Genomic DNA, 15,194 nt, shown 5'->3' with positions numbered 1-15,194 from the left:
TAACCAACCACCCCTCTGATGCCATAATCAATGGGCTCCTTCCAGTCATTTTTGTAAAGACTTAATTATTTACTTAGATTTCAACAATCAATAGTGCATTTAGTTGTTTGCCCATTTTCCCCACAAGAATGCAAACTCTGAAGAAACCCTCTTGTTTATTTTCAAATCCCTGTGTTCTTTGTGACCTGTTGTTCATAGGAGATTTACAATAACTACTTGTTGAATGAATGGATCTTACCTCTTCATGGCAAATTTTACTTTCCCCATCAAAGCACATTTCCCACTCTGATGATCTGTTTGCTTATCTATAACCCATCAGAGGCATGGTTAGAACAGAGAATGCTGTTGGTACTTCCCTCACAGAGCACAGGACCTTGAATAGACCTCTTAAAAATGTATAGTGACTAAATGACTCAAAGGAAGAGAAGGGAGGGGTTTTATGGCTCATAGTAAGTAGAGAAAACAAAACGCAAAAACATTCCTTATTTGCTAATTTTGCCAGGAGTGATGATCAGATAGTTGACCTGAAACAATGCACAATCCATCAAAGATAATGCATTATCACTAAGTTAATATTTAGTGTTTATTTTTTCTCCAGCTAAATTACATTGGCCTCCCTGCTTACCGGTAAAGACCTCCAGGCAGGTTTCTTCTAATTAGGACAAAGAGATAAATAGCATATATACCTGGTTTTTCTTGTATCCAGTCAGATAACCATTGTAAATGGCAATCACAGGTCCATGGGTTCCCGTGAAGATAAAGGCTTTCCAAATCAGGCATATAGGAAATCATCTGTTGAGGGAGGGTGCTCAGGAAGTTATCGGACAAGTATAGGTACTTAATGAAAGATATTTTAAATATCTGGAGGTATTGCAAAGAGACAAATGTATCTGGATGGAGCTTAGTGAGCTGATTTCCTTCCAAGTGCACCAGCCGGAGAAAGGTGAGTCCATAGAAAACCTCTGGGTTTATAAACTCAATATTGTTGTGGTCCATATGCAACCGTGTCAAGCTCCTGAGGCCATAAAAAGTATCTTTCTGAAGTTTTCGAATTTTGTTATAGCTCATTTTTAATACCTAAGAATTAAAAACAACAACAACACACATTTAGTTTGTCAAAGGAATTTTTACAAAAGGGAAAAGTGTATCAATAATAAAACATGCTGGAATTAATCCGATGCAACATGTGTATCTTGTTTGCAACTAATTTGTATCTTCTATTCAAACTAATTCAACAAATTAGTTGCAAATTAAATAGAATACCAGGGAAATAAGAATACTCATGAAAATTTGAAAATATTAAGCAGTTATTGCTAAAATGTAAATATATAATAATTATATTGTGGTTATTTTTAAAAGATTCCTCAACTTTGAGATATCTCCTAAAGTACTTAACAGATTAAGATATCTTGGATTTCTTTCAAAACAATGCAAAGAAGTAAAAAAAAAAAAAAGTAGTGGGTAGAAGTACAGGTGAAACAAGATCTGTTATTTGTTGATAGCTACTGAACTTGGGTGATGATATGTTGGGATTTTTTACACTATTTTCATTTTGTATGTGACTTAAAATTTCCATAAGTTTTTTTAAATTATCTTGATATTTCAAGTAGATTTAAGAATTCTTGAGCCTGCATTTTTCATAAGAAAGCAATATATTGATTTTATCTTTTACATTTGTAACAGTTCTTTTGAGATATACTTCATAGGGCATAAAAATTCACCTCTTTGAAGTGTACATTAAGTGATTTTTAATATATTAACAGAGTTGTGCAACCATCTCCATTATATTTGCAAAGTTTTCATAACCCCAACATGAAAATTGATGCCACTGGCAGTCATTCCCCCCCTTTTCCCTAGCCCTAGAAAACCACTACTTTACTTTGTTTCTTCGGATTTGAATTTTCTGGATATTTAATGTAAATGGAGTCATACAATATGTGGCCTTTTGTGTCTTGCTTTTTTTCAATTTGCCTCATCTTTTCAAGTCTCATCCCTGTTGTAGAATTACCAGCCCTTCATTTCTTTTTGGTGCAGAACAATATTCCATGTATGCATGTAACCTATTTTGCTAATCCACTTGTCAATGAGGACATTTGGGGTGTGTTCCACTTTTTTGGTTATTATGCGGAATATGATTTTAATTGATTTTGCATTGAAATTAAAACAATTTCTGAATATTTCAAGAGCATGGGGATATTCTCCAAGTTCTCCACTTATTAGTTGAACTTACACTTTCTCCAAAAAGAGAAAGAAATTCTAGCATTTTTTCCCCCTGATTTGACCTAAGATGTCACCTCTGTTGAAGCATGCTTTTCTGGAAGCCAAGTTCCCTAATCAGAAAAAAAAAAACAAAAAAAACCCAAAACTGACAACATACAAAAGATTCAACCTAATTATTACGTTGTAATATAATCTCAAACTCCATGTTCTTCAATATTTGTTGAAAACCCAGTGAAGAGAATAAATATGTATGGAAGTTCCATGAAGGGAATGTATTCCAACCAATTTTCTGAAGACATATACTCCAAATAATGTTTTATTGAGTGAAATCAAGGGAATCACATGCCCAGACTGAATTCCACTGCATTACACAGTCCTGGTATGATGTCGAAGCACTCTATGAGCACTGACTTTGATCTTTTATAAAGATATTACTGACTTGATTTTATTAGGCTCTATCTACTTTATGAGAGCTTTTGAATAGAAATTAGATGTGCCTTGGGGATCAAGATGGTAGAGTAGGATTTTGAGTTTATCTTGTTCCATGGACAAACCAAAACTACAACCATTTGTAGAACAACTATATCTGAGAACAAACTGAAGACTTGCAGAGATTATATACAATTAAGGATATAAAGAAAAAGCCTCACCATGATGGATAAGAGGGACAACAATATGGTTAAGATCCACAACGCCAGTGTGATGACCCATAAGTGAGGGGGGGGGCAGTGGGTATCATAACCATCGAGGACTCCCTGAGGAAACAAAGGTTTAAGCCCCACATCGGATTGGACTCCCAAGTCTAGGGAACCCACACTACGAAGACAAGCCCCCATAATGTCTGGCTTTGGAAGCCAGTGGGGCTTAGGTCTGTGAAGGAAACAGAGACTCTGCTCTTAAAAAGTGTGAGTGTAATCTCACTTGCTCCAAGTCCCAGAGCAGAGGCAGTAGTGTGAAAAGTGCCTGGGTTTACATGTAAAGGAGATTAATTTTAAACCATGTGCCAGAGGTGTAGGGACCTGCTTTAACATTCTTTGGGAACAGAAGTGATAGTAGGCACCATTTCTTTTAACTCCCCTTCAATCTCACTGTCCCAGGGCTGGGTCGAGAGCAATTTCTTCCCAAGCAGCAGTCAAAACCAGACCTCACTGCCAGTCACATTCGAGGCCTGTACCCCCCACCCGTGCATACAAGCCAGAGCAGGAGAGTGCACACAATCCAGACAGGGATATCCCAGGTGCACCTCAGTTGGATGAACCACAGGGGTTTGAGCTATTACACCCCATAAGACACCTACATAAAGCCACTTACTCCTTCAAGACTGGGTAATGCAACTCATCAACCTAATACATAGAAACAAATGGACAAAATGAAGATACAGAAGAATATGTTCCAAATTAAAGAGCAAGACAAGACCTCAGGAAAAGACTTAAGGGAACAAATAAGCAATCTACCTGAAAAATAATTCAAAATCATGACCATAAAGATGCTCACCAAACTCAGAAGAAGACTGAATCAACACTGTGAGAACCTCACCATGAGACAGAAAATATAAAAAGGAGCCAATCAGAGCTGAAGAATAACTGAAAAAAGATACTAGAGGGAATTGACAGGAGATTAGACGCTACAGAAGTAATCAGTGATGTGGAAGACAGTAGTGGAAATCACCCAAGTGGAACAGTAAAAAGAGAAAATTCAAAACTAAATATAGTTTAAGGGATCTCTAGGACATCAGGCATACTAATATTTCCACTATAGTTGTCACAGAAGGAGGAGAGAGAAAAATGGACAGAAAACCTATTTGAAGTAGTAATGACTGAAAACTTGCTTACCTAATAAATGAAATAGACATCCACATCTAAGAAGCAGAGATTCCTAGAGAAGATCAAGATACACTATAATCAAATTATCAACAGTTTAAGAGAGAATCTTAAAAGCAGCAAGAGAAAAACAACTAGTTACACACAAGGAAACCTCCATATAACTATTAAAACTGATTTTTCAGCTGAAAAGTTAGAGGCCAGAAGGGAGTGATAGGATATATTCAAAGTGCTAAAGGAAACGAAAATCACAAGCAAGAATTCTCTACCCAACAAGATTATCAGTCAGAATTGAAGAGACAGATGGAGTTTCCCAGACAAGCAAAAGCTAAGGGAATTCATCAACAACAAACCAGTCTTATAAAAGAAATGTTCTTATAAAAGAAATGTTAAAGGAACTAATATAAGTGGAAGAGAAGAGGCCATAACTGGAAAAAATGAAATTGTGAAGGAAATGATCTCATTAATAAAAGTAAACATATATTAAAAGTAGTGGATCCACCACCTACATAACTAGTATGAAGGTTAAAGTACAAAACTAGTAAAATCATCTAGACTTATAATATTAGTCAATGGATACACAAAATAGTAAGACATAAAATAGGATATCAAAATATGAAACATTTGGCAAGGTGGTAAAAATATAGTGCTTGAACTTAAGTGATCCTCAACTTAAAATAGGCTGCTACATACATAAAATAACATATATGAGCCTTATGGTAACCATAAACCAAATACCTATAATAGTTTCACAAAAACAATAAAAGATATAAACATAACACTAAGAAAAATCACTAAATGATAAGGAAAGAGATTGTAAAAAACAGAACTATAAAAAAAAAACAAGAACATCAGAAAGCCAACAAAATGACAGTAAGTACAAATCTATGAGTATTTTTATTGATGTATAATATGCAGTGTTATATAAGTTTCAGGTGTACAACATATGGATTCAAGAATTTCATACATTACTCATTGCTCACCATGAGAAGTGTAGTCACCATATGGTATTATTACAATAGTGACTATAGTCCCTGTGCTGTGATTTTCCTCTCTAGGGCTTATTTTATAACTGGAAGTTTGTACCACTTTATCTTTCTTATCTATTTTACCATCTCCCTGCATACATTTCCTCTGATAACTACCAGTTTTCTGTATTTAAGAGTTTGCTTTTCATTTTTTTCTTCATTTGTTTTTTTAGATTCTACATATAAGTGAAATCATAAGGTATTTGTCTTTTTCTGATTTATTTCACTTAGCACAATGCCCTCTAGGTCCATCTGTGTTATTGCAAATAGCAAGATCTTATTCCTCTTTATGGTTGAGTAATATTCCATTGTATTTATATATACCCTATCTTTATCCATTCATTTGTTGATGCTCCCGTATCTTGGCTATTTTAAATAATGCTAAAGTAAAAATAAGGGTGTGTGTGTATATATATATATATATATATATATATATATATATATATCACTTTGTTTGCATTTTCTTTGGCTGATACCCAGTAGTGGGATTACTGTATTATATGGTATTTCTATTTTTTTAATTAAAAAAATTTTTTTAATTTTTTTTTTTTTTTTTTTGAGAGAGAGACAGAGTGCAAGCAGAGGAGGGGCAGAGAAAGAGGGAGATACAGAATCCAAACTAGGCTCCAGGCTCTGAGCTGTCTGCACAGAGCCCAACACAGGCTCAAAACCACAAACTCTGAGATCATGACCTAAGCCGAAGTCAGACACTTTAACAGACTGAGCCACCTGGGCACCCCATTATTTCTATTTTTAATTTTTTGAGGAGCTTCCATACTGTTTTCCACAGTGGCTGCACCAATTTACATTCTCACTAGCAGTGCACAAGGGTCCCCTTTTCTGAACATCCTTGACAACACTCACTTGTTATTTCTTGTCTTTTTATTTCTAGCCATTCTGACAGGTGTGAGGTGATATCTCATCATGGTTTTGATTTGCATCTTCCTGATGACTGGTTATGTTGGGCATGTTATAATCGGCCATTTGTATGTCTTTTTTGGAAAAAAATTTTGATTCAGGTCATCTGCTTTTTCTTTTAATGTTTATTTATTTTGAGAGAGAGAGAGAGAGAGAGAGAGAGAATATGCAAGCACGAGTGGGAGAGGGGCAGAGAGATGGGGGGAGAGAGAATCCCAAGCAGGCTGTGTGCTCTCAGTGGGGAGCCCAATGCAGGGCTCAATCTCACAAATCGTGAGATAATAACTCTAAATCAAGAGTTAGATGCTTAACTGACTGAGCTACCCAGGCAACCCTGCTTTTTTAAGTTGAATAATTTTTTTTGTTGGCATTGAGTTGTATAATAAGTTCTCTGTAGAGTTTGAATTTTAACTTCTGATCAGATATATCATTTGCAAATATCTTCTCCCATTAAGTAGATTGTCTTTTGTTGATGGTTTCCTTCACCATTTTCATTTTGGTGTACTTCCAACAGTTTATTTTTGCTTTTTGTTTGCCTTGCCCAAGGAGAGAGATCTAGAAAAATGTTGCTATGGCTGATGTCAAAAAAGATTACTGCCTATGTTTGCTTCTGGAGTTTGTGGTTTCAGGTCTTTAATCCATTTGAGTTTATTTTGTGTATGGTGTTAGAAAATGGTTCAGTTTTATTGTTTTGCATGTAGTTGTCCTGTTTTGCCAAAACCATTTATTGAAGAGACTTCTCCCCATTGTATATTCTTGCCTCCTTTGTCATAGATTAATTGACCATGTAAGTATGGGTTTATACTGGTCTCTATTCTGGTCTATTGATCTGTGTCCATTTTTTGTGCCAGTACCATCCTGTTTTGATTACTGCAGCTTTGTAACATAGTTTAAAACTGAGAAGTGTGATATCTCCAGTTTTATTCTTTTTCCAAATTGCTTCTTTGGCTATTTGGGGTCTTTTGTGGTTCCATACAAATTTTAAGATTATCTGTTCTAGTTCTGTGAAAAATGCTGTGGGTATTTAGACAAAGGTTGCACTGAATCTGTAGATGGCTTTGAATATTAACATTTAAAAAATTTTCTAAGTTTGTTTATTCTGAGAGAGAGAGAGGGAAGGAGAGAGAATCCCAAGCAGGCTCCGCACTGTCAGCACAGAGCCTGATGTGGGGCTTGAACTCATGAGCCTCATGTGAGATCATGACCTGAGCCAAAATCAAGAGCTGGACACCCAACCTAATGAGCCACCCAGACGTCCCCAGTGTTATAAACATTTAATGATAGCTTCCAATCCATTAGCATGGAATAGTTTCCCATTTGTTGATGTCACCTTCAATTTCTTTCATCAGTGTTTTACATCAATGGTTAGAACATCAGTGTTTTTGTTTTCAGAGTACAGATCTCTTACCTCCTTGGTTAAGTTTATTACTAGTGTACAGAAATGCAGATTTCTGTATATGAATTTTGTATCCTGAAACTTTGCTTAATTCATCAAGTTTGTTTTGTGTGTTTTTTTTTTTTTTGGTGGAGTCCTGAAGATGTATATATAGTGTCATATCATTTGCAAATAGTGACAGTTTTACTTCTTTATCAATTTAGATTCCTTTTCTTTGCTGCAGCTAGGATTTCTGAAGAGTACTATGTTGAACAAAAGTGACATGTCTGTGTTTGTTTATATGTATTAGGGATGCCAGGTATGTCTCCTGATCTTGTATAGAAGTGGTGCACTGCCCCTGGTCACCAGAGCCAGGCACTCCAGGGGTATTCTCTATGTGAACTGTGTACACCCTATGGTTTTGGCTGAACCACATTTACTTTCAGCCAGTCAGCTGCAATGACTGGCTTTGTGGGCTCAATAAGTCAGGTTTGTTCCCTGTGCTGCTGAGGGGTCTGAGGCCACCAAGTACTTCTAGGTTGATGGGGTCAGCAGTCAAGCTAGCTGTCTGCAATTAGCATGTCTGCACAAGTGCACCAAATGGCAAGGCATCCTCCTTGCATGGCCTGTGGAAACTTTCAGTGGTCAGACTGTGTGTCTGTAGTCAGCAGCTGCTGCAAGTGTGACTGCACTGGCTGGTAGGGCCTCTCCCATAACAGTCAAGGTTCAGTTCCTGGATATGCTGGTATATGTTTATCTTCCCCTATTCCCAGGGCAAGAGTCCCTCTGGAGTAGCAGTGGTTCCTGATGGGGCATGAGCTGTGTTGGACGGATGACTGCCAAGGTGGGTAGGATGAAGGGAGCGGGACATGCCATGCTAGCAAATTAGGTGAAGAGTATTAGTGCTGGTTCCTGTAAGTGTCAGGCTATCTAGCGTGGGGCAGGGAAGAGGAATGGATCTGGCCAGCCTATTGTTATTAGAAGTCTCCTGAGGATCCCTGCTCCTCCAAGACACATTTTTAGATTAAACAAATCTCCTTCACACACACTTCAGGTGCTTTTCCAACTGCTGCTTCTGTGCTGGTTTTGCGGGCCATGTTATTTATTATGCTGGTTCTCTAAAGGCAGGGATTCAAATTCCTATCACTCTCAGGCTTTGCCAGAGCCAAGTTCTGCTGATTTCAAAAGCTCCTTAAACCCTAATAGTTTTCAAAGCTAGATGTTATGGGGATTCATCTTCATAGTTTATGTCCTTAGTGCCTGGAGTGCATGGTGTGGAGTTTGGCTTTCTCACCAGGGGTTTGGTTCCCAACCACATCTCCGCCCTTCCCACTTTTTTTGATGTGGCCTCCTCTCTAGAAATGACTGCAGAAGGTCTGTTTTGCTAGTCTTCAGGTCTTTTTCAGAGTTAGTTACATAGATGTAGCTGTAATTTCTGTGTCCATGTGATATGGTCAGCTCAAGATTCTACTCTGCATTCTTTTCTTGAATAAAACTCAGTAAAAATATAAATGGACCAAGGGATCCAGTCAAAAGACATAGTGTTACTAATGAATAGAAAAACAAGATCAAGGGGCACCTGGATGGCTCAGTCAAACATCCAGCTCGTGATTTTGGCTCAGTTCATGATCTTATGGTTTTTGAGTTCAAGCGCTTCACGGGGCTCTGCTCTGATAGCACAGAGTATGCTTGGGATTCTCTCTCTCCCTCTCAAAATAAATAAATAAACTTAAAAAAAAAAACCCACCAAAATCCATATGAGCCTACAAAACACTTCAAATCTTAAGACAAATCTATACACACACAAACTGAAAATGAAGGGATGGAAGAAGATATTTGTAAATCAAAATGAAAAGAAAGCTGAGGTAGCTCTACTTTTATCATAGAAGACAGACTTTAAAACAAAGACTAGACTTCCAGGGAAGTTGGCAGAGTAGGAGGATCCTAAGCTCACCCTGTCCCATGGATACACCTACATAAGGCACATATTAGTGTAAATAACTCAGAAAACAACCCAAGCACTGGCAGAAAAGACTCCACAGCTAATTATAGAGAAAAATACACCCTGAAAATGGTAGAAAGAAAGGAGACATGGTTGGGAACCAAACAGACCCACAAGACCGACCACAGGAGGGAGAGACACTGCAAGCACACAGGAGAGGAGCAGATGCCCACTATGTCAGGCACCCCAGGCAGGGAGGACCCTCACTGGGAAGACAAATCCCCTTAACATCTGGCTTTGAAAATGGGAGGTGCTCAAAACCATGAGCAAACCATAAGAGACTCTTAAATACTGAGAATAAACTGAGGGTTGAAGGGGGCAGAGGGGAAAATGGGTGATGGGCATTGAGGAGGGCACCTGTTGGGATGAGCACTGGGTATTTTATGGAAACCAGTTTGACAATAAATTATATAAAAATAAAATAAAATAAAAATCAGTGGGCTCAGTTCACCTCTAGGAGAGCAGGAGGATGATTAGAAATTGAGTCCCCACCTTAAAAAGACATCATAACAACATGCTGAGATATAGCACAGAAGCAGCAGTTTGAAAAACTTCTGGGGTATACAGAAAGGAGATTTATTTAGTAATCTCACAACATGTGCAGCAAGAGCAAGGATCTTTAGGAGATTTTCCTAAGAAAAAAAGAGCTGGTGGGCACCATTTCTCCTCCCTGACCCCCAAGCCTGGATACACAGATACCTGCAGGAACCAGAGCAAATATTATCAAGCTTTGCTAACAGCACACCCTGCCCCTGCATTCTCCTGTGCACCTGCCACATCCAACCTGCCCTTGACAGGAGCTGTCCAAAGCAGCTCAGGTTTCTCACAAGCAGACCTGCACAAACATTGATAAGTGTGTGCCCCACCCTTGGAGCATTCTCATGCTGCTAAGCCCAATCTAACCTTCCCTCAACAGGAGTCCATCCAAAGCAGTGCCACAAATGTGGCATTGTGCAAGCAGCCTTGACAATGTCCAGAACCACTCCAAAGTGTCTCCTGATCTGGGAAGAGGAGAAGATAAGCACACACACCACCAGGTCTACTGCAGCCCCAATAAACCAATGAAAGCCTCCCACGGGACAACACAGGGAAAACAGCTTGCTGATTGGTGTGACTGCAGCCTTGGCAAACATCTGGTCTGACCCAACTCAAATGCAAAGTAGCCCCAGACTAGCCCCTTGATAACACAGGGACTAAAAGAGAGCCATTGCAGATGACTGGACTGAAGACAAATGCAACTCAGCCACAACACACATAGAGGACACCCCTGAAGCACTATGTTCTGGTGAACAGGGGCCACTTCAGTACAGGGTACTAAAGAACCTCTTCTTCATAAAGCCACTACTTTTAAAAGCAAGGAACATAGATGACTTTCCCAACACACAGAAACAAAGTTAGAAAAAATGAGGAGACAGAGGAATATGTCCCAAATCAAAGAAAAGGACAAAATTCCAGGAAGAGAGGTAAACAAAACAAAGGTAAGTTATACGCCTGATAGAGAATTTAAAGTGATGGTCATAAAGATGCTTACTGCATTTGAGACAAGAATGGAAGACCTCAGTGAGATCCTTAACAAAAAGACGGAAACAATAAATAACCAATTAGAGATTAACTCATTAACTAAAATTAAAAATACATGATGGAGAGAGATCCAACATGGCAGAGAAGCAAGGGGGGACCTGAAATTCCCTCATCCCTCAAACAGCAGTGTTGAGGCCAAAGGACTTTGAATTCCAAGAGTCCAGGCTGCAGAGTGACAGAGACATCTCCAGAGACCCATGGGGACAACCTGGTGGGCCATAGGTGCGTGACTGCAAAATGGAAGAGACAAATCAGGCTGTGTAGGCACAAAGGGGAGGGATCCCCTTTTGCAGAGAGACAAAGGGAAGAGAAAGAGAAGCTGGGGAAGCATAAGACTGTATCTGTACAAGGAAAAAACCACTAACTGGGATGGAGAAAGATCCAATCTCTAACTGAGGGGCTTCCTCCAGACTGGGGCCAGCTGCCTGGTTCACGCACCTGGGGAGGAGGGGAGCCAGGCCCAGGCTCAGTGGCTAGGTCAGGGGTGCAGTCTGCAGTGGGAGAAAACAATCCCCTCCCTGGAGTGCTGTGGGAAGAAGGTATACAACTGTTCCAAGACTGCCTGCACCTGCTAGCCAGAGACAATATATTGGTGGCACAGAGCTGCACTTTCCCAGAACCAGGGCACACAGAGCAGGACCCTTTAAGATATCAGGGTTTAAATCCCAGCCGAACATGAGGGAGGGACAGGAGTTGGAGTGGGACAAACTGTGCACAGCCCTGAGGTGGCACAGACATCTCTTCCCCTCAACCAGGGTGCATGGAGTGGGGCCCTTTAAGATATTGGGGGTTAAATCCAAGTTAAGTGCCAGGGAGGCACGGGAGTCGGTAGAGTGGGACAAACCACTAAATTTTATTTTTCCCCTACCCCTGTCATTTCTCTCTTTGTATGGGATAAGGCTCTCACATAAACACTGATCTCACCCCATCGTTTTGTTGTAGCTGGTGTTTTTTGTTTTTTGTATTTGTTTTGTCTTTGGTTTCTTTGTTTTCTTTTAGGGCTACTTCAACAAATAAAGCACACCTGGTGGAGGGTCCAAAGCTTCATGACAAATAGGGGGACAAAACAACCAGAGTCACAACAGCAGAGAGCAAGTAACACACTCCAAAAAACACCTCCTGAAGGTCCAGGCCCTGGACAGTGCATGGCCCCTCTTTAATATAGTAGGGCTTGCAGGTGCAGGACACATAACAAGCTTTTGAAACACATAAGGGACAGAAAACTAGCAAAAATGATGCATGGAGGAATTCTCCTCAAAAGAAATTCCAGGAAGAAATGACAGCTAAAGAATTGATCAAAACAGATATAAACAATATAACTGAACAAGAATTTAGAATAAGAGTCATAAGATTAATCACTGGGCTTGAAAAAAGCATAGAAGACAGCAGAGAATCTATTGCTGCAGAGATCAAGGAACAAAAACATAGTCATGATGAATTTACAAATGTTGTAAATGAGGTGCAAAATAAACTAGAGGTGGTGACAGTGAGGATTGAAGAGGCAGAGGGGAGAATAAGTGAAACAGAAGATTAAAATTATGGAAAATATGAAGCTAAGAAAAAGAGAGATAAAAAAATGCTAGACCACCAGGGGAGAATTAGAAAACAAAGGGATTCATTGAAACATAATAATATCCATATCATTGGAGTTCCACAAGAAGAAGAACAGAGAAAAAGGGGCAGAAGGTGCACTTCAACAAATCATAGCTGAGAACTTCCCCAATCTGGGGAAGGAAACAGACATTGAAGTCCAGGAAACACAGATACCTCCCCTCAGATGTAACTTGAAACAATCTTCTGCACAACATATCATAGTGAAACTGGCAAAATACAAAGATAAAGAGAGAATTTTGAAAGCAGCTAGGTACAGCGGGCCTTAACTTACAAGGGTACACATATAAGGGTAGTAACACACTTATCTTCTGAACCTTGGCAGGCCAGAAGGGGACGACAGGAAATTTTCAGTATGTTGAATAGGAAAAATATGCAGCCAAGAATCCTTTATCCAGCAAGCCTATCATTCAGAATAGGAGAAATAAAGTTTTCCCAGACAAACAAAAACTGAGGAGTTCATCACCACTAAACCAGGCCTACAAGAGATCCTAAGGGGGACTCTGTGAGTGGAAGGTTACAAGGACCACAAAGGACCAGAGACATCACTACAAGCATGAAACCTACAGACCTCACAATGACTCTAATAAACCCATATCTTTCAATAATAACACTGAATGTAAATGGACTAAATGCTCCAATCGAAAGACATAGGGTATCAGAATGGATAAAAAAAACAAAACAAAAACAAGACCTATCTATTTGCTGTCTACAAGAGACTCAATTTAGACCTGAGGACATCTTCAGATTCAAAGTGAGGGGACCATCTATCATGCTACTGGAGTCAAAAGAAAGTTAAATTAGCCATACTTATACAATAAAATCTCGTTTTCTGATATTTTTTTAATGTTTATTTTATTTTTGAGACAGAGCATGAGCGGGGGAGGGGCAGAGAGAGAGACACAGAATCCCAAGCAGGCTCCAGACTCTGAGCTGTCAACACAGAGCCTGATGTGGGGCTCAGACTCACCAACCACAAGATCATGACCTGAGCCTAAGTTGGACGCTCAACCGACTGAGCCACCCAGGCACCCCCAGACAAACTAGATTTTAAACTAAAGGCTGTAATAAGAAATGAAGAAGGAAATTATATCCTAAATTATGGGTCCTATCCATCAAGAAGAGCTAACAATTATAAACATATATGCACATTTGGGAGCACCCAAATATGTAAAACAATCACAAGCATAAGCAATCTTATTCTTACAAGAAAGTTGTAATTGCAGGGGACTTTAATACTCCACTTACAACAATGGACAAATCATCTAGGCAGAAAATCAATAAAGAACAATGGCCCTGAATGATACACTGGACCAGATGGACTTGATAGATATATTCAGAACTTTTCATCCTAAAGCAGAATACACATTCTTCTCAAGTGCATAAGGAAAATTCTCCAAGAGAGATTATATACTGGATCACAAAACAGCCCACAATAAATATAAAAGAAGTGAGATCATACAATGCAGATTTCAGATCACAATGCTGTGAAACTTGAAATCAACCACAGGAAAAAGTTTGGAAAGCCTCCAAATGAACAGAGGCTAAATAACATCCTACTAAAGAATGAATGGGTCAACCATGCAATTAAAGAAGAAATTAAAAAATATATGGAAACAAATTAATATGAAAACACCACAGTCCAAACCCTTTGCAATGCAGCAAAGGCAGTCCTAAGAGGAAAATACATTGCAATCCAGGCCTATCTCAAGAAACAAGAAAAATCCCAAATATGAAATCTAACAGCACACCCAAATGAACTAGAAGAACAGCAAAGAAACCCCAAACCCAGCAGAAGGGAAATAATAAACATCAAAGGAGAAATAAACAATATAGAATCCAAAAGAAAAAAAAAAAGAAAACGAGTGGAACCGATCAATGAAACTCAGAGCTGGTTTTTTGAAAAAATAAACTAAATTGATAAACCCCTAGCCAGAGTTCTCAAAAAGAAAAGAGAAAGGACCCAAACAGATAAAATCATGAATGAAAATGGACTTATCACGATCAATACCTCAGAAATACAAGCAATTATCAGAGAATACTATGAAAAATTATATGCCACAAACTGAACAACCTGGAAGAAATGGACAAATTCCTAGACACCCACACACTACCAAAACTCAAATGGGACGAAATAGAAAATTTGAACATACCCATAACTAGTGAAGAACTTATATCAGTTATTAAAAATCTCACAACAGATTCCTGGGCCAGATGGCTTCCCAGAGGAATTCTATCAGAGTTAATACCTATCCTTCTCAAGCTCTTCCAACAAATAGAAAAGGAAGGACAACTTCCAGACTCATTCTATGAAGCCAGCATTACTTTGATTCCCAAACAAGACAGAGACCCCGCCAAAAAGGAGAATTACAGGCCAATATCCCTGATGATCATGGATGCAGAAATGCTCAACAAGATACTAGCAAATCAAATTCAACAGCATATAAAAAGAATTATTCGCCATGATCAAGTGGGATTCATTCCTGGGCTGCAGGGCTGGTTCAGTATTCACAAATCAGTCAATGTGATACATCACGTTAATAAAAGAAAGGATAAGAATGATATGATCCTGTCAATAGATGTGGAAAAAGCATATGACAAAATACAGCACTCTTTCTTCATAAAAACCCTAAAGAAAG

General features: G+C 38.9%; 1 protein-coding gene across 1 annotated transcript in view; it reads right to left on the bottom strand.

The window, feature by feature from the left end:
• The window catches only part of IGSF10 (immunoglobulin superfamily member 10), a 71,975-nt gene that overhangs the window by 21,378 nt on the left and 35,403 nt on the right, over positions 1-15,194 (bottom strand). The window contains exon 3 of the mRNA XM_049629689.1: positions 687-1,077. Coding sequence (XP_049485646.1) covers positions 687-1,077 — 391 coding nt within the window. The remainder of the gene's footprint in view (positions 1-686; positions 1,078-15,194) is intronic.

This window comes from Panthera uncia, chromosome C2, assembly GCF_023721935.1.
Source record: "Panthera uncia isolate 11264 chromosome C2, Puncia_PCG_1.0, whole genome shotgun sequence".
NCBI lineage: Eukaryota > Metazoa > Chordata > Mammalia > Carnivora > Felidae > Panthera > Panthera uncia.
This window is presented reverse-complemented; position numbering and strand designations above follow the sequence as displayed.